This window comes from Nestor notabilis, unplaced genomic scaffold, assembly GCF_000696875.1.
Source record: "Nestor notabilis isolate BGI_N333 unplaced genomic scaffold, ASM69687v1 scaffold2658, whole genome shotgun sequence".
Taxonomy (NCBI): Eukaryota; Metazoa; Chordata; class Aves; order Psittaciformes; family Psittacidae; genus Nestor; species Nestor notabilis.
The window spans coordinates 39142-66849 of record NW_009941334.1 but is presented as its reverse complement, the minus strand read 5'-3'; the positions used below and the strand labels follow the sequence as shown (position 1 = coordinate 66849).

Here is a 27708-nt window from a genome sequence, read left to right as displayed (position 1 = left end):
CTGCTGAATATTGCTTTCTCTCGTCTGCTTTGTTCTTTATTGAAGCAATTTCTGAAGTCTACAGGATTAAGAACATTAGCAGAAAAAACATCCTGAAAGCTTTTCAATAACGTTAGAGTTAACAGTATATATTTTGGGAAATATGGAATGGAAAATCTGAGCTTTGAAACTATAAAGTGTGAAATGCACCAGGTATGAAATACTGAGGAATCTCTGCAGATCACTGAGGTCCAGTCCCTACCCTCTGTCAATCAGTTTGACTTTCTTCCTTATTGGGGTCAATATGTACTATTACATTTCTTGTCAAATAAAAAGACCAAGAATATCTACAATGATAACACCAATGATAGAACCAAACAACAAGCCCTATCACCTACACTGTGCTACATCAACGTGTTAAGACAATCCTGACTCCTGTGCCAACTTGCTATGATTGCCTTCCCAACTTACAATCTTACATTTTAAAACCTCTACTCATAAAGGCAGCCATAAGATTTTTAGAGATTAACATGAATTTCACTGTGAAGTCTGCTAGATAAAAGAGGATCGGAGAATGACAAAGATGCCATCCTCCAGAAAACAAAGAGGTCCTTAACATATCCATAGTTTGATTTGCCTGAAAATCAATTCTCTTTCCTTGCTCTTAGGGTCAGGAAAATTGCTACTGCAAACCAGACATTTATCAAAGACCTCGTTAGACAGTGAAGAGGCAAGATTCTTTAATCTGACAATTTTTCTTGCTAAGTGTTAGTGAGGAGGGAGAGAGAATTAAAAGGAATCAATGACACTCTAGATCTTTGAAGTTCTTTGCAGAGACAGAGGAGAATATTATCCCTAACCTTTACCCCCACATCTTTTACAGAAACCGTCTGGCCTTCTCGTTTTGACTCCTTGGCAGTATCTTCAGAAGATTCTTCATCCTTTAGCCTATGCACAATTGTCTGGACTGTTTTGACCATATTCTTCAGTTCATCAGGATATGGAGTTGGATATCTCTTCAGGTTGCCTTCCTGCACAGCAAAAACCAATAATGTTTTACATTTAATCAAATGCCATAATTAAAACATCAGCTTTAGAACAGAAAATGAATTAGGACAAAACACTGAAAAATCTAGGATCTCCAGTTTGCTGTTTGAGTCTACCTGCACTGATTCAGATTTAACCTTATAAAACTCAGCAAGACTAAAAATCACCTTCTTTTCCTAAAAATAAATAAATAAATAAATAAATGTGTCGATTGATTGCAAGCAGGAATAATTACGACAACTGTATTTACTTAAAACCACACAGTCTCCTAGTTATGCCCAACCTTGCCTTGCATCACCTGGGATTTTTAACTTTGTGCTCCATTTTAAACAATATGGCCAAAAAAACCCAACAAACTAAACCAAAAAAAGTCAAACCAAACCCATGGTGTTTCACCCTGACAGATACTCTTAAGTGCAGACTTGATTTCTTCAGCAGACCAAATTCCACACGCAAAGTAACGGATGGGATGCAGGGGTGGGGTAATAAGAGGGAGGGAAGCACCAAGTATTCAAAAATAAATTCAACACTAACCCGAGGTGGTGCCTCTCTCTCATCTTTGTCTTCATCACACTCAAATGCCACTTGAGCACGCTGTTTCCGCTGTTCCTCCCACAGAGATGGATTGAAACTTTCATTATCAGATATGAACATAACTAAAAGACAAAAAGACTCATAAGAATAGGATACATAATGCAAAACAAAAATCTTTCTCTTGGATGGGATTGGTGTGCTATTGCATGCATTCCTAAAAGATAAGAGACTAGCAGCATCATTAATTGAAGATCAGCTGCACTGCCACTGCTTTATGAACTTGACTGTATTTTCATAATAGTAAAATCACCCCTGTGAAGTAAAAAACATACACACAGCTGTTCACTAGTCTCAACACTCACACATGAAGCAGAACTCTCCTGCAAAGTATTTTTATTCCTATATATGTATAAATATGAAAATATTCATTTGTATATATAAGAATGTAGATTATATAGATTTACACAGCCTGACTTCAGTGATGTGGTCTCATTAAGCACATTAGAATGTTCAACTGATCTCATTTCATTCAAAAATTAAGAATGACTTAGTGAAAAAATCTGCATTATTACTGATTATGGAAAAAAACCCTAAAGCATCTAAAACTTCAGTAAACACAGGATTTTGCAGAAGTTATACAAATGACAGGAGATTTACAAATCATTTCTTGCTTAATTTGTAAGACATAAAAATTCTTTTGCATAACCACTGTCTCTTATTCTAGCATGTCTTCATGGCTTGTGTTATATCAGCTAGGTTCTACTTTAGCATGCCAAATAGTCCAGTAAATCTGCCACCACCACCCCAGTAAATGTATAACCTTCCCTACCAATGCCCAGACTGTTCATATGAACTTCTATTCCTGAAATAGAAAAATACTTAATTATAGGGCTCAACAAATGCATTGGAGTATTTGTTACTCTGTGTTTACTGGGTAAACCTAGAAGTTTAACACATCTAAAAGTATTGTAATAGACTTCACTGTCACAGAAACTGTTCCTGCCCAAAACCTGAGCTTGACACTGAACTTAAAAAAAAAATTTGAATTTAAAAAATGCTATGTATTGAATTTTAAACCTTCCTTTTGGAATGACCACCTCAGAGGCAGTATTCTGTCAACATAAGACAAATAAGCAGACCTTTCCTTGTCTATAGAAAGGAATCCTGGCACCTGGATAAAAAAAATTTCAGATGGAGAGAATGCTTTCAGGAACAATTAATAGCTTCACTGAATCTCCAAAAGATTTTATAATTCTCACATTCTATCACAGGTATTGCAGATGCATTACCTGCATTTTACTGCGTAAGGCAGTAAAAGTGATGCGCAATTTACTGTTTTTACTGATATTTTTTATTACTCCTCTCTCAGTGTACTAGACACTTATGCCATAGAACAGCAAATGTTGCCACTAGTCAATTTCAATTATATTCGTGGATATGTGCCTCCCCCCTCAAGTTCTGTTGAAGCAGCACAAGCTTTTTCCTTTTACCTGTATAGAAAAGAAAGTGGAGAAATAAAGAGATTTGTGTTCCTGGAGAAATCTGGAGAGGGACTTTTTACAAGGGTATGTAGTGACAGGACCAGGGGCACAGTTTAAAGCTGAAACAGGATAGATTCAGCTAGGTATTAGGAAAAAATTCTTCACTGTGAGGGTGGTGAGACACTGCCACAGGTTGCCCAGAGAAGTTGTGGCTTCCCCATCCCTGGTAGTGTTCAAGGCCAGGCTGGATGGGGCTTTGGGCAACCTGCTCTAGTGGAAGGTGTCCCTGCCCATGGCAGTTTACCTCAAAATTTTATTTAAGTACTATATAGCAAAAATTATTTTAGCTAGACAGTCTTCCCATTATTATTTTCAAAAGTAAGCATTCTGATAGAGTACTTGAGAGATTCTTACCATCCTCAGTCCTTGGTTGCTGGGGGAACATGTAATTAGTAAGCACTGTTTTCTGTGTGTCAGGGTCAGCTTCTTTTTGAAGAGGGATAAGTGGTTTAGACTAGGAAGAAAATGAAAGAAGAATATGTTATGACAATATATACAGAAAAGTAAATATGATTTACATATCACAGAGCATGCCTGCCCTTATTACTTTGAAGACCTTGTATTAAACCACTTCTCCTCTGAATAATTTTCACAACATGAAGTTATTACCATGTCTGTCTTTGATGACTGGCTTTGACTGAGAACTGAAACTCTGTAACAGCTTTAAGAGAAAAGCAATCACTGGATATTCAAAATTAACCCAGTTTCTTGCTAGGACATATTACTATCCTCAAGCAGACAGATCTGGAATAGAGAGATATATTTGGCCATTTAAAGCTGCAGTCATACAAAGAGAAAAAAATTTAACTCAATTTTTCATACTGACACAAGAGCAGGGGATTCTTGAAATGACTGTATTAGTAAAAGGACTTTCTACCATGTCTAAGGCTAGTGGATTCCTGGCAGCCCTGTACACCTTAATACTGTTCAAAAAATCAGCACATGCAGAGAGCTTCAATAGACAGCAAAAATACAAGCCACTAGCACACGAATTACTGCTTAACAATTTACAACTCTGACAGTCACAGAGTTCCAAGATGTGGCAGGACACCTAGCTCAACAAAAGGCATGATGAGTTTCCCCAGTGATCTAACTGTGGAAGAAAGAGCATGCTACACATTCAAGCACTAGCTTATCAAACACAAACTCACCTACGTAAACAAGCCTTATAAAAACAAAACCGAAAAAAAATCCAGTAGCTCTAAATTTCACGTCTTAACATCACAGAACTTTGCTGGAAGTCTGAAAGTCTCCAAAGACAGGTAGGTTCCATTTTTTTTATTTTAGGAGAATGGACATAGTCATGTCAAGGAACTACTGGTGCATAGACACAATATCAGGTCTCATTATTTAACAGATGGCTCAGTAATTGTCAATTCCATTAGTAATAAAGCCAACAATCATCCATTTTTAACTTTAAAATAGTTACCTGATTGTCTGATAGCCACATAGCAGTGAGCTGTTGCAGTTTTGTAAAGGTAAATGGTAAATTCTTCAGTCTGTAAATTACAACAAGAATTTATATAAGTACATCTATCAATACTGTTAAGACTGTTAAAAATAAATCCTGCATTAGCCCACAAAAATGTTCAAAAAGGACATTTACAGATGCAGTTAAACTAGTAACTACTGACAGCTGAAAAGCAACAGAATTTAATTTATATTCAAAGCTATATCTGGAATTAATAACTCAATATAAATGCATGCTGATTAACAAAGAAGTACTACACCTGAAAACTGTTGTTTTTTGCTAAAGACATATGTGTGGGAACAGGGACTGCCCTGGATAATGGGAGCTGTGTCATTAATGTATAACTCAAGCTACAGATGCAATACAAAGAAGCCGGACTGGTGGAACAGGAGGGAGAACTCAGAGTTCTCTTCCAATATATCTCAATTCTACAAACCAGTAATTCAAAAAAAATGTTTTGTCCATTTTTAATGACCAGCTCTAATAATACACATCTCTCTCTCCATAGAATCATAGAATTGTTTGGGTTGGAAGGGACCTTAGAGATCATCTAGTTCCAAACCCCTGCCATGGACAGGGATACCTTCCACTGCACCAGGTTGCCTAAAACCCATAAAACCTGGCCTTGAACACTGCCATGGATAGGGCAGCCACGCGGGCCTTGACCCCTGCCATGGAGAGGGCAGCCACAGCTTCTCTGGGAACATGCTCCAGTGTCTCACCACCCACACCGTGAAGAATTTCTTCCTAATATCCAATCTAAATCTACCTTTTTTCAGTTTAAGGGCATTCCCCCTTGTCCTATCACTAATGCGCTTGTATACAGCCCCTCTCCAGCTTTCCTGTGAGCCCCCCCACACCTAGGCACTGGAAGCTGCTCTAAGGTCTCCCTGGAGTCTTCTCTTCTGCAGGCTGAAAAACCAACTCCAGTTCTCTCAGCCTGTCTCTATAGGAGAGGTGCTCCAGCCCACTGACCGCTTCAACAGGTCAACATCTTTCTTGTGGGCCCCAGAGCTGGATGCAGTACTGCAGGTGGGATCTCGTGAGAGCAGAGAGAGCAGAGTAGAGGGGAAGAATCACCTCCCCTGACCTGCTGATGACATTTCTTTTGATGAAGTCCAGGATACAGTTGGTTTCTGGGCTGCGAGCGCACACTGCAGGTCATGTTGAGCTTCTCATCAACCAGCAAACCCAGGTCCTCCTCCTCAGGGCTGCTCTCAATCTAGTTGCTGCCCAGCCTGTAGTTGCCCTGACCAAGGTGCAGGACCATGCATTTTGCTTTGTTGGGCTTCATGAGGTTTGCATGGGCCCACCTCTTAAGCCTGTCACAGTCCCTCTGGACCCAAGACATTCTCCCTTCCCCAGCACGCTCCAGTGTTTTACACTATATGCTGTGATACAGTTTTGTGTCCTACATGTGCAGTATAGGAGACTCTTACTTTTTGAGCAAGAATCAAAAGTTTCATGAAAATAACCAAGCTAATTCCCCACAAAAATAATGTGCATTGAACCTGTGTCATTAAAGACAGCTTAATAAAATGGAACTGTACAATCTACAATACAATGAAGTATATTAAATACATGCATTTCAGTCAAATTCTAAACTGCGCATGAGATGAGGAAAGATAACATAATATATTTGAAAAAATACCTCTACATTATTACTGCATTTTACAGTTTCTACTTGAATAAATGCATTCACAAACCTATTGTCACTTAGATTGATGACTTTTAATTTCTGCATATCACCCATTTCTTCAGGGAGGAATTCAAGCTTATTAGAATGCAGAAACAAAACTGTTACATGCTTCCAGTTTCCAATCTGAAAGAAACACCCAAAGAATTAATTCATTTTCACAACTCCAAATTCGCAAATTTTTACTGTTTTAGAACAATTAGTATTAAAGCTATCTCTACAGGTAAAGTATAATTAGATTTATTCTTACATATTAAAATTCTCTTAGTTTCAGTACACTAGCAGTAAATTTCTACTTGCTTAAATAAATTGAGAATTTCATTATTTGAAAACTTGTATGTTGGTACATATCCTCTTCTAAAAACCTACACAAAGACTATCTACTCTAGAACTGTTAACCAAAAGTTGTACAAACTATATAGTTAAAAAGACATTAAAAAAATCTTCCGCAGTTTGGTAATTAAATACGTACCTCTGATGGCAGCTGTGTTAAAAAGTTATGATCTGCAGCAAATGTCCTTATATTACAGAGTTGCCCAACAGACGAAGGCAATGTTTCAATCTCATTGAAACTACAGTCCAGCTCTTCTACTGACATCAACCTGTAAAAAAAATAAATAAATAAATAAAAAATTACTTCTATATATGCTGAAAAGAGATATGGTACAAATACCCTTCCTTCAGTTTATTCTGAACCAATTATTTTTGCTACCATTTGTGATGTTTAAATTGAACTGCCAAACACCAAATCACACATTTAAAAAAAACCTGCTGATAAATAGGTGAAAAATCTCCCTGTAATGTAAAAAAGAAATGTATGTGTTCAGATTGACTTCTTACAAGCATTTTGATAGTGGTTCAATCATTTGCAATATTTACCAGAGCCATGTTACTACCAAAACCCAGATGCAGGCAGCTGACCGCCTTTTTAAACATCTTGTTTTCATTCACATCCAAATTTTCTTTTATATACTGGTAGCTGCATTAAGTGAGGAACATGTGTCTTTTGATAGTAAATAATACATAAAAAACATACATGCTTCAAGCAACAAGAGAGATATGAAAGTACTTGCCTTCAGTTTTATTGGCATTAGCATGTAGAAGAAATTAAATGAACTAGGTGTAAAAACATTCAAAAGAGAAGCCACTGTTACAGAAAAGGGTGGAGAAAGGCAATTCATCCCTTTATTAAGGTGAAATACCTACCCTCCTATGGAGTCTGGCAAATATATTAACTGGTTTTCATCAATTTTAAGTGTTGTTACCTTCTTCAGAGAACCTGTAATAAAATGAACAAGTCAGTCAAAAAGGACATTTGAGTTCATTAAGCTTAGTTTTAATTTCAAATTGGTGCAGGGGTGAATAACCAACCAACAAAAAAATCAGAACAAAAACCAAACCAAAACAAAAAAGACAACAACACCACCAACAATAAAAAACTGTGGGCAAGCAGTAACATCTTCTATAGTCCCTGGCATGTGTATAGTGCTATATACCTAAGGAAATAAGCAGACGAGTTACAGAATTTGTTTGCCAGCCTACCATGTGTCAGCCATGGAAGGGGAAATAGCTTTTTTACTCTGTTACAGTCAACAGTTTCTCACTCATTTACAAAGTCTCTATATAAAGTCTAGAATGCTCCAAAACAAATTTTATTATTCAGCTAGCATTACAGCTTTATCCAAATCTGGCACTTTTAATCAACTGAAACAGACCTAAAATGCCATTTATCTATTCTCAAGTGTTCTGTATCTAAAGTATAAGTTTTTAAGAACAAAAAATAACTGAAAATACAAACCAATAGACTCTGGCAGTTGCTGAAGTGAATTACTGGATAACAGTAGGTCTTGCAGGCTTTCACAACCTGAAATGCCTTCTTCAACTACTTCAATGTTGTTTTTAGAAACATCCAAGTAGGTCAGTTGTTTCAAAGTGCCTATGAACTAAAAATAAGAGAAAATAATGTATTCTAGAAAGTGCAAGTTCAAAACAAAAAATCCAGCAGATGACAACAAATTGTCTCTCAGGTGTAATGCCAGAGGAAAGAGAGAAAACCTACTTATAATACTGAAAAAATCAATTTCATGCGATATATCCAAGCTTTATAATGAAATATTTTATGCAGATACAAACAGTTGATGTTTTTCCACACACACACAAACACACCACCACAATTCTGCAAGTCTCTGAAGTCAGACTGATGCAAAGTCAATGTTTTGATCAGTTACTGTGAATCAAGTAACTGAAGCTGTAGAACAGACTTCAGAAATACATAAGGCTATCACTAGGCTCCAGTAAAGCCTTTTATGCTTATTTTTCCCTTTTGTGTAAAACTGCATCCTACTTAACCTCAAAGCCAACAACAATGAATCCCTAATTGTAATAAACTGAAGAAACTAGCTAAAATATAAGCTTGTATTACCTTTCCCTATGAACCAAGAGTAAGTTTGAAGATGTAGTCACTTTCATAAATAGTTTTACTGTAAAGTAAAAATGTTCACTATATCAACTCGACCCTTCAAGGAAGAATTAGCTGAAGTGAGGAAGGACAGCAAAGAGGACTACTGATTAGGCAAGAAAAACCTCACATCAGAAGACTGCTAGTGATTTTAAGTTTGAAAACAGACCAGTTGCTTCCCAAAGTTAAAACACTCTTTTACTAGTTTGCTACAGCCTAAGCACAGGTTCACAAGCACTGCAATAACAGGTCAGCCTAAACCCCATGTAATTCCGAGAGATGTCAAGAATGCAGAGTCAACAGAACATTTGTCAGGAACTGGCTATGCTCCCTGTATACAGATAGCACCTGAACAGGCACTCCTTGCTTCACAGCTGTGACCACCAAAATCTCATAGAACATACTTACCCTGTAAATTCATTCTTGCTGTCTAACACAAAATAATCCCTTTATGGAAGGACCCCAAATTTGATTGAGGATTTGATCTACGATTTTACCCTTTTCCTGAATTAGACCATAATTTTTACATAAGAATTACGTAACTTTCAATGAAAGAAAAGCTGTGTATCCAGCTGTCATGACCAGTGACAATTTCTATGTGGACTAGTTAAGCATTTAAGTGGCATTTAGCCTTTTGGCTTTAAGTACCATTAAAATTACATTGCAATTTGAACATACATAATCACTGACAAAGCGAAAAACACTGTAAATTAAAAACTTACCCCTGGAATAAGCGTTAGTCTATTACCATCCATCCAAAATTCCTTTAACCCACTCAGTTGTTCAAGTACTTCAGGCTGTAAAGGGAAGTAATTTTTAAAAAGTTTGTAAAAAAATAAAGAAGCAGCGAAAGGCAAACCCAACTTTATTGATTTATCTATTGCAACTGTAAGTAACGTCTTACTGTAGTTGCTACATACACTTTTTTCACTGGCTCAAAGAAAACCCAGATAATTCACTTATTGAAATGTAAATACATATTAGATACACAAAAATCTCTTTAAGAACTTGATGACAGCATTAAATAATCTTTATAGAAAGGGCAGGTTTTTTGCTTGTTTTGGCTTTGTTTTTTTTTTTATTTTACAGAAAGTATTATTTTTCAATGGGAGAAGACAGTAAGTGTTATGTGTAGAATTTCCTCCTTTGTGAACAAGTTCTAATACCCCTCACATTTCATCAACTCAGAAGGCCTGTTTTTCAAAAACCACAGTTCTGTTGTTTTAAAGAAAAGGGAAACAAATTTGAATTTTCTAGCAACAAAGGGTGCATCTGCATGACAGAAGCAAACCACTCCATCCATAAAGTGAAGTTTAGATTGTGGCTCCATTCCAATTTAATGGTAAAAGTATCTTATGTATCAGGGGTCTCCCTTCCTGCCCTTTTTATAGAGAGATGTCACACCGGCCAACCTACAATCCTCTGGGAGATAGATACTGGAGAGTGGCTTAGCAAGCTCCTCTGCAGCTCCTTCAGCACTCTTGGCTGTAACCCATCCAGCCCCATAGGCTTGTGTATGTCTAAGTGGAACAGGAGATTGCTAACCATTTCTTCCTGAATTATGGGGACTTCAATGAGCAACCTTTCCTGCCATCCAACTCAGAGAACTGAGTACCCTGAGGGTGGCTGGTGTGACTTAAAGACTGAAGCAAAGGCAGCATTAAGTACTTCAGCCTTTTCCTCATACTTAGTCACTAGGTTTCCCCCAGTATCCAGCAGAGGATGGAAGTTCTCCTTTGGCTCTCCTTTTATTGATCATATGTTTGTAAAATAACTTTTTATTATCTCTTACGGCAGTGGCCAGATTTAGTTCGATCTGCGCTTTCACCTTTCTAACTTTCTCTCTACACAACCTAACAACATCCTTGTACTTTTCACAGAGTGACACTCCCTTCTTCTACTGGTAATAAGTTCTCTTTTTTTTTCCTGAGTTCAAGCAATATCTCTCTGTTCAGCCAGGCTAGTCTTCTTCCCCACCAGTTTGATTTTCGGCACATATATTTACATTAAAACAGGTTAAAGAGATTTATAAAAGATACAACGCTCTGTTACAAATGTGAAACTCACCACTTCTGTGAATTCATTACTTCCTAAGTCCAGTCTCTCCAGCTGAGTCAGTCTGGACATGGTTCTGCACAGGAAGGCGATTAATAAGGAATTAGGTTTAAGAAAATATCAATTACACCTGGTCTTCCTGTATTCATACACATATATTATTTTTATTAGTATTAAGTAGTGATGCTGTTCTGTAACTGGACTGGTACCAAAATAAGGCCAAATTTTCACACAGTGTTCAACCAGACAAATACTGATGACCAGGCTGACTGTTGACTGTCACACAGAGCACACTGCATCTCATCTACAGATTCTTTTACAAACATTAAAGACCACTAATGTAATATTTATGATATACAGTAACTCAGTGAAGTTACTCTTCTTTTGAGTCCTTCAGCTTTTCACTTAGAGTTACAGTAAGTCTTCTCAGCAGTCAAAAGCTGGTTAACTACATGTTTTCCTCCTAAAGAAAGATCACTGCCTAATCATCAGCTGAAACAGAAAAGGCCACTGTTGAACTCCAGTAACCTGCACCAACTTTCTCCCTCCAGACTGCTGAGGCTTGATATGTTCTGTTTTTACTCTAATGGTTTGGTAAAGATGCACCGTATATGTGTGTCAGACGAACAGACTCTAAGGTCCAACTTTTTTTTTTTTCCTATTTTCCTTCCTCCTGTACACCATTCAACTCCGAGGTCAAACTTTTACACAACTAACACAAGATTCACAGAACCTAAGCAATAATGCTTCTCTCCTCCCTGCTGCCAAATTCCACTCGATACATAAATCCCACTCCAATACAACAGAAGATCGAGGTGTTCCCCTCCCTTCTCATCCTGCCAGTGCTACACCCTTAATAGTTCTAAGGCAACCCAAAGTTGCCACTCTTGTCATTCTAATCTTCACTGTCTTACTAAAAATAAAATAAAACAAAAATACCATTACAGTTTTTTATTAAGGGTCCTGGTCTTAGCATTTGGAACTAGAGCAAATATCTGCAAATATCTCTCAAGTATGTGCAAAATTCATGTTATCTAAATCTGTCAGTATAATAAAGTAACTTAATTGATTTTGGGCTGTTTTTAACTTGCCAAAATGTCTGTAATCTAGGAAACACATCCACTCAACTGTAAAATATACACAAATGTGTTTACAAGACCAGGGCCTCAGTTATTTTCCTCCCTTTCCCCACTGCCTGCCTAATCTATAGCACTTGCAGCTATTCTATGACAAATACCTCTCTGCTTTTCTGTATTGTTTATAAAGCAACTATACCTTCAGACAAAATGCAAACAAAGCATCAATAATATTAAAGCAAAAGGAAAATTCAATGCTAAAGGAAGAGGAATATAGGACTGGAAACAAAAATTTACTGTATCACTGAGTTATACCTATTTCTATCTTAGCCACAGTGCTGTTTAATCCCTTCCATAAATTGAAAAATCTCTTTCATAATTCATATTATTAAACTCATTGTCAAATCACTCCAACACTAACGGATCAAGTAGTCTAAATTATGCCTCAGATTCTAATGTTGTGAATTGTCAGCTTCACTAAGGTAACACTACAACTTTCTTCGAGCAGCATACAATTGAAAAGGTGTGTGTGACAGCAAGATTGGGCCCTGAATCGTCATTATTACACTCTCTAATAACTTGCTTCTTGCTAAAAAGGTTACTTTTTTTTATTGACAATTAGGCAACAGACAGAAGCTTAAAAAAAAACAAAACAAACCCCAACGACAATCTTTTTGTATTTCCATTGGACAATTTTCCCAACTTATTTATCAGATAAATGCCTCTAAAATAGTCTCTGTATGGGTTTTTTTTGCATTCTTTTTTGAAGAAATATTTTCATTGCGCTACTTTGCATCATAATACTGCCAGTTTTGCAGTCTCTGGCTGTGGATAAGCCTCAAGCAAAACGATGCATTTCACACAAAGCAAGGTTGATTTAGTGTGTTGGCATTAATTACCCATTCTGATTAACAGTCTTTCAAGTCCTTTATGCTTTAGCGTTAAAAATTATGTGCATGTTTAATTCAGCAACATGGCTAGCTGATTTTGTAGAAATTTACCCAAGTATATTTCTCATTACAAATCTGAAAGAATTTGCAGTTAAGTATGAAAATATTAAAAGGTGAGAGTAACAGGTAAACAAGAAAAGATAGTCATATTTTACAGCAAAACTATTAGCATATACTGCTGTATCTTACTAGCTTCAAAACACTCCCACCCTTTGGATTTTCTACGCTGTTTAAAGTTGTACAGCATATTCCTTTTAAAACACGTACTCAGTTTGGAAAACTGTTAGTAAAAATTTCATATCAGCTTCTGTTCTAACATAATAGTTAAGGCCAAGCCATGGACGCTTTGCTGACCAGGTCAACTGCTGCATGCTTGTATTACCAACAAGACACCTCTTTTGAGGTACATACTATGGACACCAGAATGAATTATTTCTCCGCAGTGTACATCATACATAAACAACATATGTTTCCTGTGCTTTCCTGTAGCAAAATGCATATTAATGCAGTTACATTAAAAAAAAAAAAAAAAAAAAAAAAAAAAAAAAAGGAAAGAGTAGTTTCAATAGCTTTAATCTCCCTTAATTGAACCACAAGAGTATCAGAAGAGAATAATAAAGGTGGCAGCTCAGCATGTAGTGTACATCATTACCGAGTTGCTGCAGAGGACATCTTTATGACAGCTGAAGATTATTTTTTCAGCAAGGATGAAACCCTGTAAACACTGAAATCAACAAAATATTCCCAGCAATTTCAACAGAAGTTGTGGTTGGCTTAAATGCTTTACAGTATTTGTTTAAATGTTTCTTATCACTACAAGAAACCTCCGTAAACTACACTTTTTAAAATAGCACGTATTATTCATGCTATTAGAGTTAATTATGGCAATTAAGGTCAGAGTAATTTTATAAACAAATCTGTATTAGCTATAAGTTTTAATTATAGCTACTGTTCCTCATTTGGGAGTAATCTAATTTACAGAGCTACTACCCCAAATTACATGTTCTCCAATTTTTTTCTACTGCAAATAAGTGATAGCCAGAAAGAGCAAAGGAGGATAGAAAGTATTTCTATCACAGGAATGAGTAGAATGTTTCATACTTGGAAGATTTAAATCCACACTTTCTGATGCTATGCGTTTCATTCCCCATATGAGTTCTGGCATCTTTATACAGCAGATACCACACTACTGTATCTAGGCACAGAAAAAGGGAATAACAATAGGACATACCTTTGTCATGTCTTAGGCATGTAATTAGCTACAGTCACTAAGAAAACTGTTGTACTTGAAGAGCTGGCAATTCAGACTTCAACCTACATGCAAGTCTATGCTAGCATACGAGTTGGACAGAGTGGATATTCAATTGTTAGCTCCTCCTCTTCACCAAAACATCTTACATTCACTGAAAGCAGTATCTCTCTATACCAGTTTCTGCCGCCAGAGGAGGAACCCTTTTACAGAACACAACATGTTCAAGACTCCACAGCTGGTTACTCACATCCCATCTTTGGGATCTCTGTTTCTCTCTTCATTGACCTTTTATACCTCTGTTCACCCACTCAGACCTCCAGGGTCCAAGTCAGAAAATTCTGAGCATTGCTCTAGCTCATAGAAACAGCAGAAACTGCAACATCATCAGCCTGTTTGATGAAATGAGTGACAATTGCAAGGCAGGATTTAGAAAGATGCTAGATTTTAAGAAAGAGGTACAATTGAATTTACTGTTAAAACAAATGCTGTAAGACTTTTGAGAACTATTTTACTATTACAGAAAACATGTCTGAGGAACAGGCTGCCATTATGTTAAACAAGCCTGCTGCACTGTGGGATAGGTACAGCATAACAAATTCCATGCAACACAATGAGTTATTTTCTTCAGCACTGAAGTATATTACACTATAAGAAGTGTACAAGTCATGTGAATTGCATTCCCTCAGTAATTCTGAACAAGCATGTCAACCACCAGATTTTATTTAGAGATAATGATTTTAATTACTGATGCCTAAGTCTCAGAACCCTCAGAACCATCAGAACCATACCCTGACAGACATCTGGGTAGCCATACAATACTGTGTGCAAGAAGCATCAGACATCTCAATGATCACCCTGAGGTGCTGACTTAAAAGGTGGAACAGATATCCATAAAGCTGGACAGAGATAAAAAAACACCTGAACAGGCAGATCTCTGAGTAGGCAGACCAATCAGTCTGAAGGGAGATATAATTTCAGCAGTATGAAGGGAAAGTTCCCTGTGAGTACTTAGTCCACTTAGCTACACATTTTAGCTATGATCTACATTTCAATATGCTCTACAATATTAGTGTAACTACAGAAAAAAATCCTCCAAAGTAGTTTAAATAAATGTCTTCTATACTTACTTTGGCAATATTTTTAACTGGTTTTCTCTAAGTTCCAATATCTGGAGTTTAGTTAATCTGTAACAGAAAAGCACAATAAATTATCACAATATACTGTATTTTATGACAAAAGCAATCTGCGAACTTATTTATATTGCTGAGTTTCAAAAAAAAAAAAGAAAAATCTACAAGTTTGAAGTATTTTTGCTGTAAGAATACAAATGTTTTGTGCAAAAATCTACATGTTATTTTAAATTCATTTATTCTTTGGGGTTTAGTTTTGGTAAAGCAGAGAGCAAACTAGATCTTGTCTCCTTTTCAACACTAGTTTGAACACATTTGCTTTCCTTCATCCCAAAGATTTTAAAGCACTTCGTGGGATTCATTATGGCAACAATAATCTTATTCAATATGTTACCATATACAGAAGTACACAGGAAGTAGTGGAAGAAAGGTAGGATCAATCCAAGTTAAGATGCTGCATTTCTAATACTGGCAATGTACCAAACTATTTTGTATAGGAAGCTTCATCAGAGGAATAACACAAGTCTTCCACCTAGTTTACCTAAAAGCAACCTTTAAATTCATCTTGGGTTTCCTCCCATATTCTTTTTCCCATCAGCTTCTTAACCCATTTTGATATTTCTGTTAGAAGGCAGTTTGACCTTTCTTTCAGTAAATTCTTGGTTGTAAGATAAATAACCTCTAAATCCCAATAACTCAACTGCTTGGCCAAGATAAGTTCAAAACAGTCTTGACATTCAGCAATGTACCATTCCCAGTGGAATTTTTTGCATCAGGACAGCAGTGACAAGACTATCTCTTTATTAATGAAATGCAGAAACTGAGTTTAGTTTAAATACAGACAGGATTATAAAGCAAGAGTTCTACATGTGACCAACTAACAGCCCTCATACCACACAAAATAGAGCATTAAGCTTCTGACTCAAAAAGGAGCTTAGCAAACAGCACAGTCTTTCCTGAAGGTGCTTAAATAAGTACGTTTTAAGGACAAAAACCTTAATTTTGATTAAGTAGTAAGAACTATACTTAAAGTAAAAATAGAAAGCTGAAAAGAGCATTTATTTTTCCTCCAGACATTCACTCATTTTTGGATGAATTTGAAAGCAGCAATCTGCTGCGCCTAAGAATATAACAGTCACCTTGAAACAGAGCAGAGGTCAGCATAGCCCAGCATTGCAAGCAGTACTTGCCATCTGGTAGCAACTGCTGGAGGGGAACCTCCTTCCCCCAGCTTCACAAAGAAAAATCAACACAGCAACAGGGCTGAAGGAATACTGTAATAAAAATCCACTCCATGCTAATATCATTGCTGTCAGTCTGGGACATAACTGGGAAGATTTCCAAACCTCCTTACCCTACCTGCATCTTAAGGTACCAATCTCTGACAAAACAGAACTAGTTTAAGCATTCTCAGATGAATGGTCATTTTGGGCTTGGAATTCTGAACCGCAAAACAACCAAACACTGCATTAGGCTTCAGCTGGTGTTTTGATTTGATGACAGGTAAAACAGCTACGCAGTTTGTAGTTTTTCTTCGTAATATGTGTATGCAGTCAAATGGCTCAGCTGCGTGCAGCAGAAGCAAATCTCTGTTCATATGCTAAACTACACATATATATATGCACTTTGTGGATTTTAGCCAGAACTAACTGTACTACACTTCTAACAAGCCAATTCTGTGAACTTAAAGACTGCCTTTGCGGATAGAAAGGTTCATAGCTGTGTGATCTTGTTTCACTTTCTACTCTTTCTCCAGCTAACTCTAAGAAATCGAAGATAAAGTAACAAATTTCTTACCTGTAGAGCTACACACAGGCTACTAGGGCAACATTTGTAATCTCTCCTGGCTGTGATATACAGGCTGTGTCTAAACTAGTAATTTTCTTGCAGTAATTGATGAGAAATAGCGGACTGAAGCAGTTGTAACTTCTTCCATTGACTGGAAGGGTTAATTCAAGTTTAATGTAATAATACACATCAAATACTCCACCTAGCTGATTTAAATTGCTGGTGTAAACACCCATGCTAAGCATCTGAACTGCTATAATGGAACTGAAAAAATGGGGCTTAATTTGAAAATACAGAGGGAGGACTAGTTCACCTATACTAAAGAAAAGAGAGAAGTCATTGTGGCAGAATATATATTTCCTGTGCCATTCTATCACAAAGATTTGCCATACTCATACAGAAATATTTCATTTCCCAACTTGAAAAACCCGTTATCACAAATATTTACACATCACCTAAACACAAAGCTGTAACAGAGTATTATTCAACTTTTAAGTATACCTGGTGTAACAGTCTCAAAATTATTATTGCAGTGTGGTTATTTAATGTAACCAACTTAGCCTGCTTTTAAAATCTAGCTCAACTTTTAAACAAAACAAATCTCTGCATGAATGTCTTGCCATGTTAGGATCAATATTCTTGCTAAAATTAGATTTTTTAATTATACAATCTGTGAAAAACATAGAAGAAATACATAGCAGGTATACTTGGAAACTTGCCATTCAACAGCAGTCATGTCTTGGAAAGCAAAACATAGCAAAAAATATTTCAGAGATGTTCTTTATTTTTTACCTCGTTTGCAGTTTTGCTAAAGCAGAACTTTTTTTATTTTTTTTTTTTTTTTATTGTAAGTAAAGACAAAAGGACTGAAACATATGTATTCCATAGCAGGTTGCATTTGCAAAGGTTTCAGAAAAATTGCATACATTTAACTAAATCAAGTCCCCAATTTAATTATTACTGTATGTTTATGCAAAAAATTATCCCAGAGTAAACATATCTAAACATATCTGCTACTGCAAATACCTCTGGGAAATTATTAAGAAAGAAGATTAAAAGGAAATTCATTGCAACATCACAGTAAAAAGTCTCTGGAAGCAACATCCCATTACAGACAACATTCTCAAGAGTTTTTAGAATGGCATGGAAGATAAACTCCTTGCTTATCTTAAACAACCAACAGTAAATAATGTTTCATTTCTGTTTCAATTCTAAAGCCCTGTCTCAAAATTAGCATGCAGTGAGCTTCAAGCTTATAATTCTCTGCTTATATATTTGTAAAATTTAAATATACATGATGTATTTAAATGCAACAGATTTGGTTTTCTTAGGTAAGTATAAGCAATTCTCATTTCTGTGCACTGCTGGCATAAAGGCTAACTCTGGGATCTGTGCCAATATTAATACATTCAAATTAGAATTTGGGAGTGGAAGAAAAAAACCCCACTTTATCAGAATTCCAAAGGAACTGGCACATTTAATCAAAGGCCTGGTGATTTTTAATAAGTTTAACAAGCTGGACTGGTACAACATCACTGAGGGACAGCAAGCATGCAGTGCTCATAAAGAAGGGGAAAAAAGATTGGATAATCTTGAACTCAGTAGTATGTAAAGCTTTAAGCGCAAATTTTGAAGGCCAGGATAAAACATGGAGGCAAATATAATAAAATGCTACATGGATATTCTAAAAGCAGTTTGCATTACACAGTTTCTTTCCTAAGCATCAGCCTGAGTATCACTGACAGAGACTCATTCTGGGGCTATTCTGTTCAATATATTTTAGGAGCAGGAGATAGGAAAACAGTTAAGTTGGCTGATGCCACAAGACACAGTCACAGACAGTACAATGAATTATTAGGACACTGTAGGGAAACAAAAACCCAGTACAACCTTAAGGACTGAAAAAAAAAAAACCCAGAAAAGTGACAAGATGCCACAGCATCAAGTCAAGTACTCGTGATTTCCTTGCAGAGACATCAGCCATTTCCAACTGAGCTGTCCAATGCAGTAGTCGATCAAGTGCGAAATTATACTATCTGCAAAAAGGGCTAGTGGAACACTACAGCATAACCACACACATTTCCAAAAGAAACAAGAAGATAATCATGACACTGTACAAGCCATGAAGAGATCTCAATTTGAACTCTAAATATAGCTACATATGTCATCATCCTCCATCAAAAAGATGATGAATTCAAACTGGAACTCATTCCAAGATGCATTAATAAAATCAAGCACAAAGGAAAACTTAACATACTAGACGGAAACACTTTTGTTTAGTCTAACAAACTAAAAGAGGGATATGAGAACACTGTAAAACAGCAGGTGAGAGAATGTGCGACAACACTAATGAGAGACAACAGCAATTAAACTGGAACAAATTAATACAGTCAGAGAGAAACTGATCTGGGAAACCAGGTTTCTAACCTGAACTGCTGGCAGAGACACCCTGACACATGGAGCATAAAAACCTTTCTAGCTTTAATATGACACTGGCTGAGTTTTTAAGATGCATTATTGCCAGTAAGAGCAGGCAAAAGAACTCAATTGCTTCATGTGTTCCCATGCAATGAAAAGTAATAGCTATAAGGCAATACACAAAACAACTAATGTGCCAAACTGGAAGAAGCTGAAGTCTTGTCCTTTATGGGAATAACCAGCTATGCTCTAAATATCCCAAAAGCTTCTACCAGAGCTTTTTGGTTTGTTTGTTTTTTAAAAATGTATTCCCACATTATGAAGTACAAGTTAAATGACTGCGCTAGCATTTATGCCTGCTTGTAAAGTTGTGGGGTGGCAGAGCAGTCTGATCACTTACAGAAGTACTTCAATGTCAAGGGGGTTTGAACCTTACTTTGAAATTACATTTTACCAATTCATCGTTTTCTAATTTATTTGATCTAAATAGTATCTTCCTATAGAATAGTATTTATTCTGTGCTATACCATGATTAACAGGCAAACTTATATGATTACTTTCAGTTCATTTAAAAACAGCCGATGAGAAGTTTCCATTTCAGTTTCAAGCTAGGATGCTGCAAGTCACTATTTCTATTTTAAAAAACAAGCCTGTATTCTCAATAGTTCCTAAAAGAAGCACTACACTGGAGAACTGCCATTCAAGGTGCCTTCAGTAGCCGATTTATTCTTAAGCTGTTAGTAATTAATGACCTCACCATTTCCCTAACCATTAAAGAAGCAGTGATGAAGAAAAAACTCTAATGAGGCTCCTTAAAATTATGTGTAATATTAACTACTGATAAGATCAACTGTGTCAACCTGCAGTCTTCAATTTCATCTGTAGTACCTGTCTTTTTTAAGCAAATCTCGCCATTTGGTTAGACTAAAAAACAGAACAATGTACAGGCAATCATTAAAATGCCAACAAGTAAAAACTATGCATCTCCGAGATATTTCTTCTTCAACCTTACTGAAAGCTTTTGAAATGCAAACTTTGTGTACTAGAAACAAGCACAATAATTAATTCTCCTGAATCATAAGCAGCTTTTTTGTTAGCTGAGTATGTACCAAATCTGGTGCTTTTAATCGTTCATCAGGGAATGACTAGTAACTGGGCAGAGAAGAACAGGCCAGCAACTCCAGTCACAAGTGACTAATAAACTAATGGTCACTAACGAAGTGGACTTGTGCTCATACTTCATTGTACATCTCCTGATCTACCAAACTTCTAGAGCACTACATTTGGGGGCATTTCTAATCTCTTGTAAACTCTGCTGACCCAGCTATATGGATAAGATACGGACCTGCTGGACAGGGTCCAGAGGAGGCCACAAAAATCATTGGAGGGATGGAATACCTTTTCTATGTGGAAAGGCTGAGAGAATTGGGGTTGTTGAGCCTGGAGAAGAGAAGACTTCAGGGAGACCTTATTGCAGCCTTTCAGTATTCAAAAGGGGCCTATAAGAAAGATGGGAAGAGACTTTTCAGCAGGGCCTGTTCCGATAGGATATGGGGTGATGGTTTTAAACTAACAGAGGGGAGATTCAGGCTGGATGTGAGGAAGAAATCTTTTACAGTGAGGGTGGTAAAATACTGGCACATGTTGCCCAGAGAGGTGGCGGATGCACCATCCCTGGAGACATTCAACGCCGACTGGATGTAGTTCTGGGCAATCTGATCTAGTTGAAGATGTCCCTGCTCTCTGCAGAAGCGCTGGACTAGATGACCTTTGAAGGTCCCTTCCAACCCAAACTATTCCATGATTCTATGAACTATAACCATACAGATTAAGGCAATTGCTTTCATGCAGCAATGCCTGTTCATGTAATAGGTGTGTTCCCTGAAGAGTGAACCTAGGAAAAGGGAGCATAAAATAAAAGCAAAGAGAGTGGGGGGGGAAGTAGAAATGGCTAAATCAGCATGATAAGGAGAACAGGATGAACTAAGCACAGCTAGGAGTCTTCCTTTTAACAATATTATCCTTCCACTTCAACTGCCAAGATTTATTCCATTTTAAAGATGTAGGGGTTTGGTATTTGTCTTGTATTTAAGCTATTACATGTAACAATTTTGCTTAGTCAGGACACCATAAACATGCTAAGTCTTTCAGAAAGATTCCTGACAACAAGGGATCTGAGAATTATAGATGTGTATGAAGAAAGTGGGCATCTAGGAGGGGACAAGTGGAATTACAGATGTCATTATTTGCTTCACTACAATTACTAAACAATAAACAACCCATATATCAGAAATACTAGTCTCTCGTACATACCAGACTTGTGCTGTAAAAGAAGGAAGTATGTAAATGAGTTTTACTTCTTGGCTTTTCATAAGCTTTCTGACTGTCCTTCAAAAGTCCAATTAAAAAATGGTAATAAAGATTTTTTCTGTAACTAAAAAAATGGATTGGTAACGGACATTTCTTCCCCTCCTCCAGTTTACACTTTGCCTTAGAAGCAGCAGAAACTGCTCTGTATAAATTTAAAACTAAATATAGATACTAAGTTTTAAATTCAACTTACCTGCCAAAATTGGCTGGCAAAAACTCAAGAAAAGCATCATTCAGGTACAGCTGCGTCAGGTTTAGCAGTTGGGAAAATCCATCTGGAAGTCTATATAGAAATAATGTAATGGGTTTGTTTCAATTATGTTCAAGGCATTAAATCATATTTTCTTAAACAATAGTACAGTATTAAGTCCTACATGCTGATAACATCAAAATTAAGGTAATACCAGAATTTCTACAAAATTGCACTAGATACTACATGCTCTCTTTAAGGTTACTTTCAAAATTATTTTTAAGTATTGAGTACTAAGTATCTACAGGTAATAAATTATACAAACGATAAATGTAGCCTTCCTATCTGTGATCTCCTGACACCTCCTAAGGAGGAGGAACTTATTAAAGACAGTAATATAATTAAAACCCACACAGATATTTTTTCCCCAGAAGAGTTACACTGCACAAATCTACCCATATAAGCCAAGTTTGAAACAGAGTGGTATAGGCTTTAGAGTAAAATTACTGCTATTAAGAAAGAAAACTCTTCATATTTCTCTACATTCACAGATAAATGATAGACTTAGAAAAGCTGAGAAAGCCATATGGTATAATGCAGGATTGCCCACATAGCCTACTAACTTGGGCAAAATACTTCAATGACATAGCTCTACTACATCACAGTGCAATGAGCTTAACGAATATACCTCTCGAGTAACTCTGTTGCTTGCCTCCCAGGGTTGGTGCATGTCTGGGGCAAGTTTGAGACTCAGCAGTGTTTGCACAAAATATAAAACATCGAAAAATTACAGACTTACTTTGAAATTGGATTTACGCTGGCCTCAACAACTGTCAAAACTTTACAGTTCTTTATATTTTCTGGAAACTCCTGTATGCCTGCAAAAGACAAGAAGAAGTAGGGAAACAGTCTTAAATTATTAGACTCCATCAGAGGCATAAAAATGATGCACATAAAAAAACACTGACCATAAAAACTTTAATTGTTCTAGTGAACAATGAACTGGTTCTTTGGTATTTCACTTTAGACACAGTTTTCATTAAAGAAGTATACGCAGTATCAATTCTTTCACTATTCTATCCCTAAAGGATTTCATAGTGCAGCTTAGCAGACAGCTTATCAAGTAACATTATAAAGACACTGTACACTAACTTCCCACTGCTCATTACCAAATATTGAAGTATTTGTACTTTGTAATGTACCTAAGATCAGGCCCTGAGTACCAATATTATATAAGGCAGGGGGGAAGGGAAGGACAGAGAGAGAGGGGGAGGGTAAAGGCACTAATTCATATGGTAGAACAAAGTTTCCAACACGATGTATTTGTCAAATGCCTGGCTTGTATAACATCTAGGTGAAATGGTAAGGTTTCAAAACTTGAAGTATGTTTACAGTATTCACCGTTCCGAACAGATATCCCAAAATGTGATATATGCTTGCTGTTAGCTTCAGATTATTTATAGGAAAGGACAAAAACGTTACAGACACACTTACGTTTGAAAATTAAAACAATAGGTAGCCACCTCTTTTTCCAAGTTTATCTCCAGAAACGCCAGAGTGAATTTGCAATCCACATATCTGCCCAAGCTCTATTTGTCAGAACTGACAAAACAGGCCTTGAAAACAGAAGAGAGGTATCCACCATGCCAGTGGGGTATCAGTACTGAATCATTCTACTGCCCAAGACTTTCACCTCAATCTTTACTTTACCATACGAATAACTAAAACCGTGGTTATCACACCTGAAATTGCTTTTTCAATGTGTCACTACATTGCTCTTACACCCTGGGACAGGTGTGTTTATTTTAAACAAAGGTCCTAAGTATAACAATTTTTATAGCAATCCTTACAGTTGGATTAAGAATACACTATTTTTTCCAAGAAAAAAAACTGCTATGCCAGTAAAATACTGTTTAAAAAAACTTGGGTTTGCCTTTTAAACAATGCAAGTAACTAACTGCTTCTAGAGTGCTTCATCAAGTGTGTGGAGAGGGCAGCCTGAAGTCAGGGAATGAGACTACTAAGAAGAAACTGTATTCTGTGGATGCTTGTTTTTATGCTAGTGACAGTGAGACATTTCGTGCTGCTCCAAGCAATATTAACTTTCTTACAGTTCAGCTGCACAGAGAAAGACAACAGCATTGTGTCTTCTCATTCAGAACAGTAGGTGGGACTTGGTTATCTCTCTCCGTGTATATGTTCTGAGAATACCGAAGCAGAAAAAACGTGGCAAAACATCAACTGCTACATAGTGGTTCTACTTACATAAGAAATTACAAAATTTCTGATACTAGTCTGGAGTCTGCTTCTTTCTATGTTTGTGCAGTAACAAGACTGACCTGGTATGTTAGGACTTAAGATTTGGCAATACCACCTGACAAGAAAAGTAGTCATAAAACACATACTTTAACACTAAGTCAATTGGGGATGTTGAGTAGCGAAGTCACCATGCTAACTTTTCCATAAATTCAATGTATGCAGAAACATCATTTCTGTCAAAGCAAACTTTAAGGTCTTCCTTAACAGGCATTTTTTTGCCGTACTAAATGGTTAAAACTATTATTTTTGACTCGTAACAGGTATTGTACTCCGTTACTGAGAGGTGAAAGGCAAGAAAAGCACAGTAAGCCATGCAGTTAATCCAGCTGTTTAAATACCTCTAAGTACCATGAAGCCTTTTGGGAGACAGCTTGTTGAACTTGAGAACAACAAAATATAGAAGCACAGGGGACCAGTAGCAATTGAATCGTCAACTATAATATACATGAAGATTTCTAACACTTCTGGTTTACTCCTACACCTGTTCATGTATATGCACATGTGTTAATAAATACGGCTGCCCATTCTGGGAGTGTTCAAGGCCAGGCTGGATGGGGCTTGGTGCAACTTGGTCTAGTGGAAGGCGTGCCTGCCCATGGCAGGAGGGCTGCAAATAGATGACCTTTGAGGTGCCTTCCAACCGCCAGGGTTGGAGCATTCACAGCTTCCTTGGGCAACCTATTCCAGTGCCTCACCACCCTCACGTTGGAGAACTTCTTCCTTATAGCTAATCTAAACTTCCCCTGTTTAAGTTTGAACCCATTACCCCTTGTTCTGTCACTACAGTCCCTAATGAGGAGTTCCTCCCCAGCATCCTTACAGGCCCCTTTTCAGATACTGGAAGGCTGCTATGAGGTCTCCACGCAGTCTTCTCTTCTCCAGGCTGAACAGCCCCAATTTTCTCAGCCTGTCTTCATACGGGAGGTGCTCCAGCCCCCTGATCATCCTCGTGTCCCTCCTCTGGACTTGCTCCAACAGCTCCATGTTCTTTTTCTGTTGAGGACACCAGAACTGTGCACAATACTCCAAGTGAGGTCTCACGAGAGCAGAGCAGAGGGGCAGGATCACCTCCTTCAACCTGCTGGTCACACTTCTTTTGATGCAGCCCAGGATACGGTTGGTTTCTGGGCTGCGAGCGCACACTGAAGCTGGCTCATGTCAAGCTTCTCATCAACCAACACCCCCAAGTCCTTCTCCGCAGGGCTGCTCAAAGCCAGGCTGGACAGAGCCTTGGGCAACATGGTTTAGCACGAGATGTCCCTGCCCATGGTGGGGGCGGGGGGGTGGAACTAGATGATCTTAAGGTCCTTTCCAACCCAAACCATTCTATGATTCCATGATGTATATAGCTTCAGCCATGTGAGGTTTACTGGGGCTGTAAGTGGAGTTGAAGCAGAAAAATGACAATAGGGAATACTGATTTAACTCACTACATCATAATACTTTGATGTAATGCTGCTTCATTTCTGGAAAGCAGCAGTGATATTTTCAAGTTCAAGGACATGTTTAAAGAAAGATTACAAAACTACCTTAGAAAGACTAGAAATGTACATTACCAATTGCTGTCATATAATCTTAGTATTTAGAGAAGCATTTCCAATAAATTTAAACATTGGAGGCAAAGTTGTGTTTCAGACTCACACTGTGCCATTAGTTTCACTGTTTGAATCACATTGAGAGATTCTCTAAGTTTAGTTTTTAAGGTCACACTACTGGCCCCGGCTTGGTCCTTGGATGAAAGATTGCATGGTGAAATATTATAATGTGTTGCCCAGAGAAGCTGTGGCTGCCCCGTCCCTGGAAGTGTCAAAGGCCAGGCTGGGTGGGGCTTGGAGCAACCTGCTCTAGTGGAAGGTTCCCTGCCCATGTCAGGGGGATGGAACTAGATGATATTTAAGGTCCCTTCCAAACCATTTTATGATTTTATGATTATATGTTAAACCTCATGTTCTTAATATTAGTTTCCACTGCCTGTGTCAAGAATTCATTGAAACTCAGAAGACTAAAATCTGTCATAACTAACTAGAAAACAAAATACAGAGCACAGCTGCTAGAGAGGAAAATGTCAACGTAAACTTACTCCCAAAAGAACAGCCAAATAAAATATTAGCTGTCCAAATACAGACATGTTAAACCAGTATGCTTTCGTACATAATCAGAGGACTCTACGGTAGTCTCCTGTTTGACTATGCCTTGGGCAAAAGGCAGCAACAGTTTTAACAACAAATTAACAACAGAAATTCAACTGATATGACAAAGCTAACAATGAAAGAGCCTCTGAATTTAATTTTGCTGCTGCTTAGAACCAGGATTGTTATGGTACACACCATCTTTACAAACCTCACTCAGTACTTCAGTATGGATGTCAGCCATCATTTGAAAGAGCAGTAAATTGGGAATGACAGCATGAAATTAACCTAATGTTTGTAGTACATATTGAGAAGAGAATAAACAGGGGACTGCTCCTCTCTACCATGTGACAGGAAGCTGCATTTATTACCTGACTATACAACAACCTCAGACACTCACTTTCCCTCAGTCCTTTTCCTACTGCATGCTAGAAACATGCAGTTACTGCTGGATTAGTATTCTTTCAGTTCTCCCACTAAGAAATCAAATTTTAAAAGCAAGTATGATGGAAGAGCATGTAAGAAGGCTGAGAGACACTTGAAAAAGATCTGAGACGATGAATGGCTCTAAAGAGCACTTTATAAGAGAATCTGTTCCTTGTTTCTCTGTTTTCCACCTATCTTTAGTGTCCTGAATCTTCTTCCTCATTAAGGAAGCTCAGCATAACTCAAGGGTTTCTGTGACCACATCTTTCTGCACTCTTTTTCTAATACTGTGCTAATGAATCAATTTGATCACCACTCCCACCCTCCATGAGCATCTGATCAAAGGAGCACTGCAAATTGAGATCCACATTACTTTCTAAATCTCATTTTTCTTTCTTTATATACTGATACTCAAGGATTATAGAAGGCAGTGCCACAGATTACTTAGGAGTTATCTAGTCTGTTGTAGCCTTATCCACTTTCCTTGAAAAGTCTCATATCGATGGTTCCTCATCCTGCTGTTTCTTACTGTACATGATAACAGCCATCAACCGCAACTGACTTCAGTGCTGTAACTCATTTACAGATCACACTTACCATTTTCCAAAAAAAACCAGCCCAAAACAACAAAACCACCAAACCATCCCACTTGTGGACTATGACCACTTGCAGAGCAGAGAAGAAAATACAATTTGCTGGTAATCTCTAATTTTAACTATCAGACTCAAACTGAATTGAGAGGAACTGTAGTACAGTTTCCCACCAAAGTGTGCTTTATGTAACAGCTTTTAGTATTTACTTGCCTGTTCCTTCCTCCCTGTTTTTCCCAATTTAACGTATTTTTAAACTCACTGGTTGTTTTGTACCAAAAACAACACA

At 37.3% G+C, this 27708-nt stretch overlaps 1 protein-coding gene across 2 annotated transcripts in view; it reads right to left on the bottom strand.

Moving 5' to 3' along the window:
• The window catches only part of ERBB2IP (erbb2 interacting protein), a 71491-nt gene that overhangs the window by 21123 nt on the left and 22660 nt on the right, over nt 1-27708 (bottom strand). Inside the window, exons 4-17 of one of the 2 annotated variants that reach the window (XM_010020814.1) lie at nt 22755-22833; nt 21959-22048; nt 15187-15243; nt 10794-10857; nt 9449-9523; nt 8067-8211; nt 7475-7547; nt 6741-6870; nt 6279-6394; nt 4531-4600; nt 3456-3555; nt 1561-1682; nt 840-1010; nt 5-58 (exon numbers count right to left, since the gene is read on the bottom strand). In XM_010020814.1, coding sequence (XP_010019116.1) covers nt 5-58; nt 840-1010; nt 1561-1682; nt 3456-3555; nt 4531-4600; nt 6279-6394; nt 6741-6870; nt 7475-7547; nt 8067-8211; nt 9449-9523; nt 10794-10857; nt 15187-15243; nt 21959-22048; nt 22755-22833 — 1346 coding nt within the window. The remainder of the gene's footprint in view (nt 1-4; nt 59-839; nt 1011-1560; nt 1683-3455; nt 3556-4530; nt 4601-6278; nt 6395-6740; nt 6871-7474; nt 7548-8066; nt 8212-9448; nt 9524-10793; nt 10858-15186; nt 15244-21958; nt 22049-22754; nt 22834-27708) is intronic. The other variant, XM_010020815.1, reaches the window with a different exon arrangement.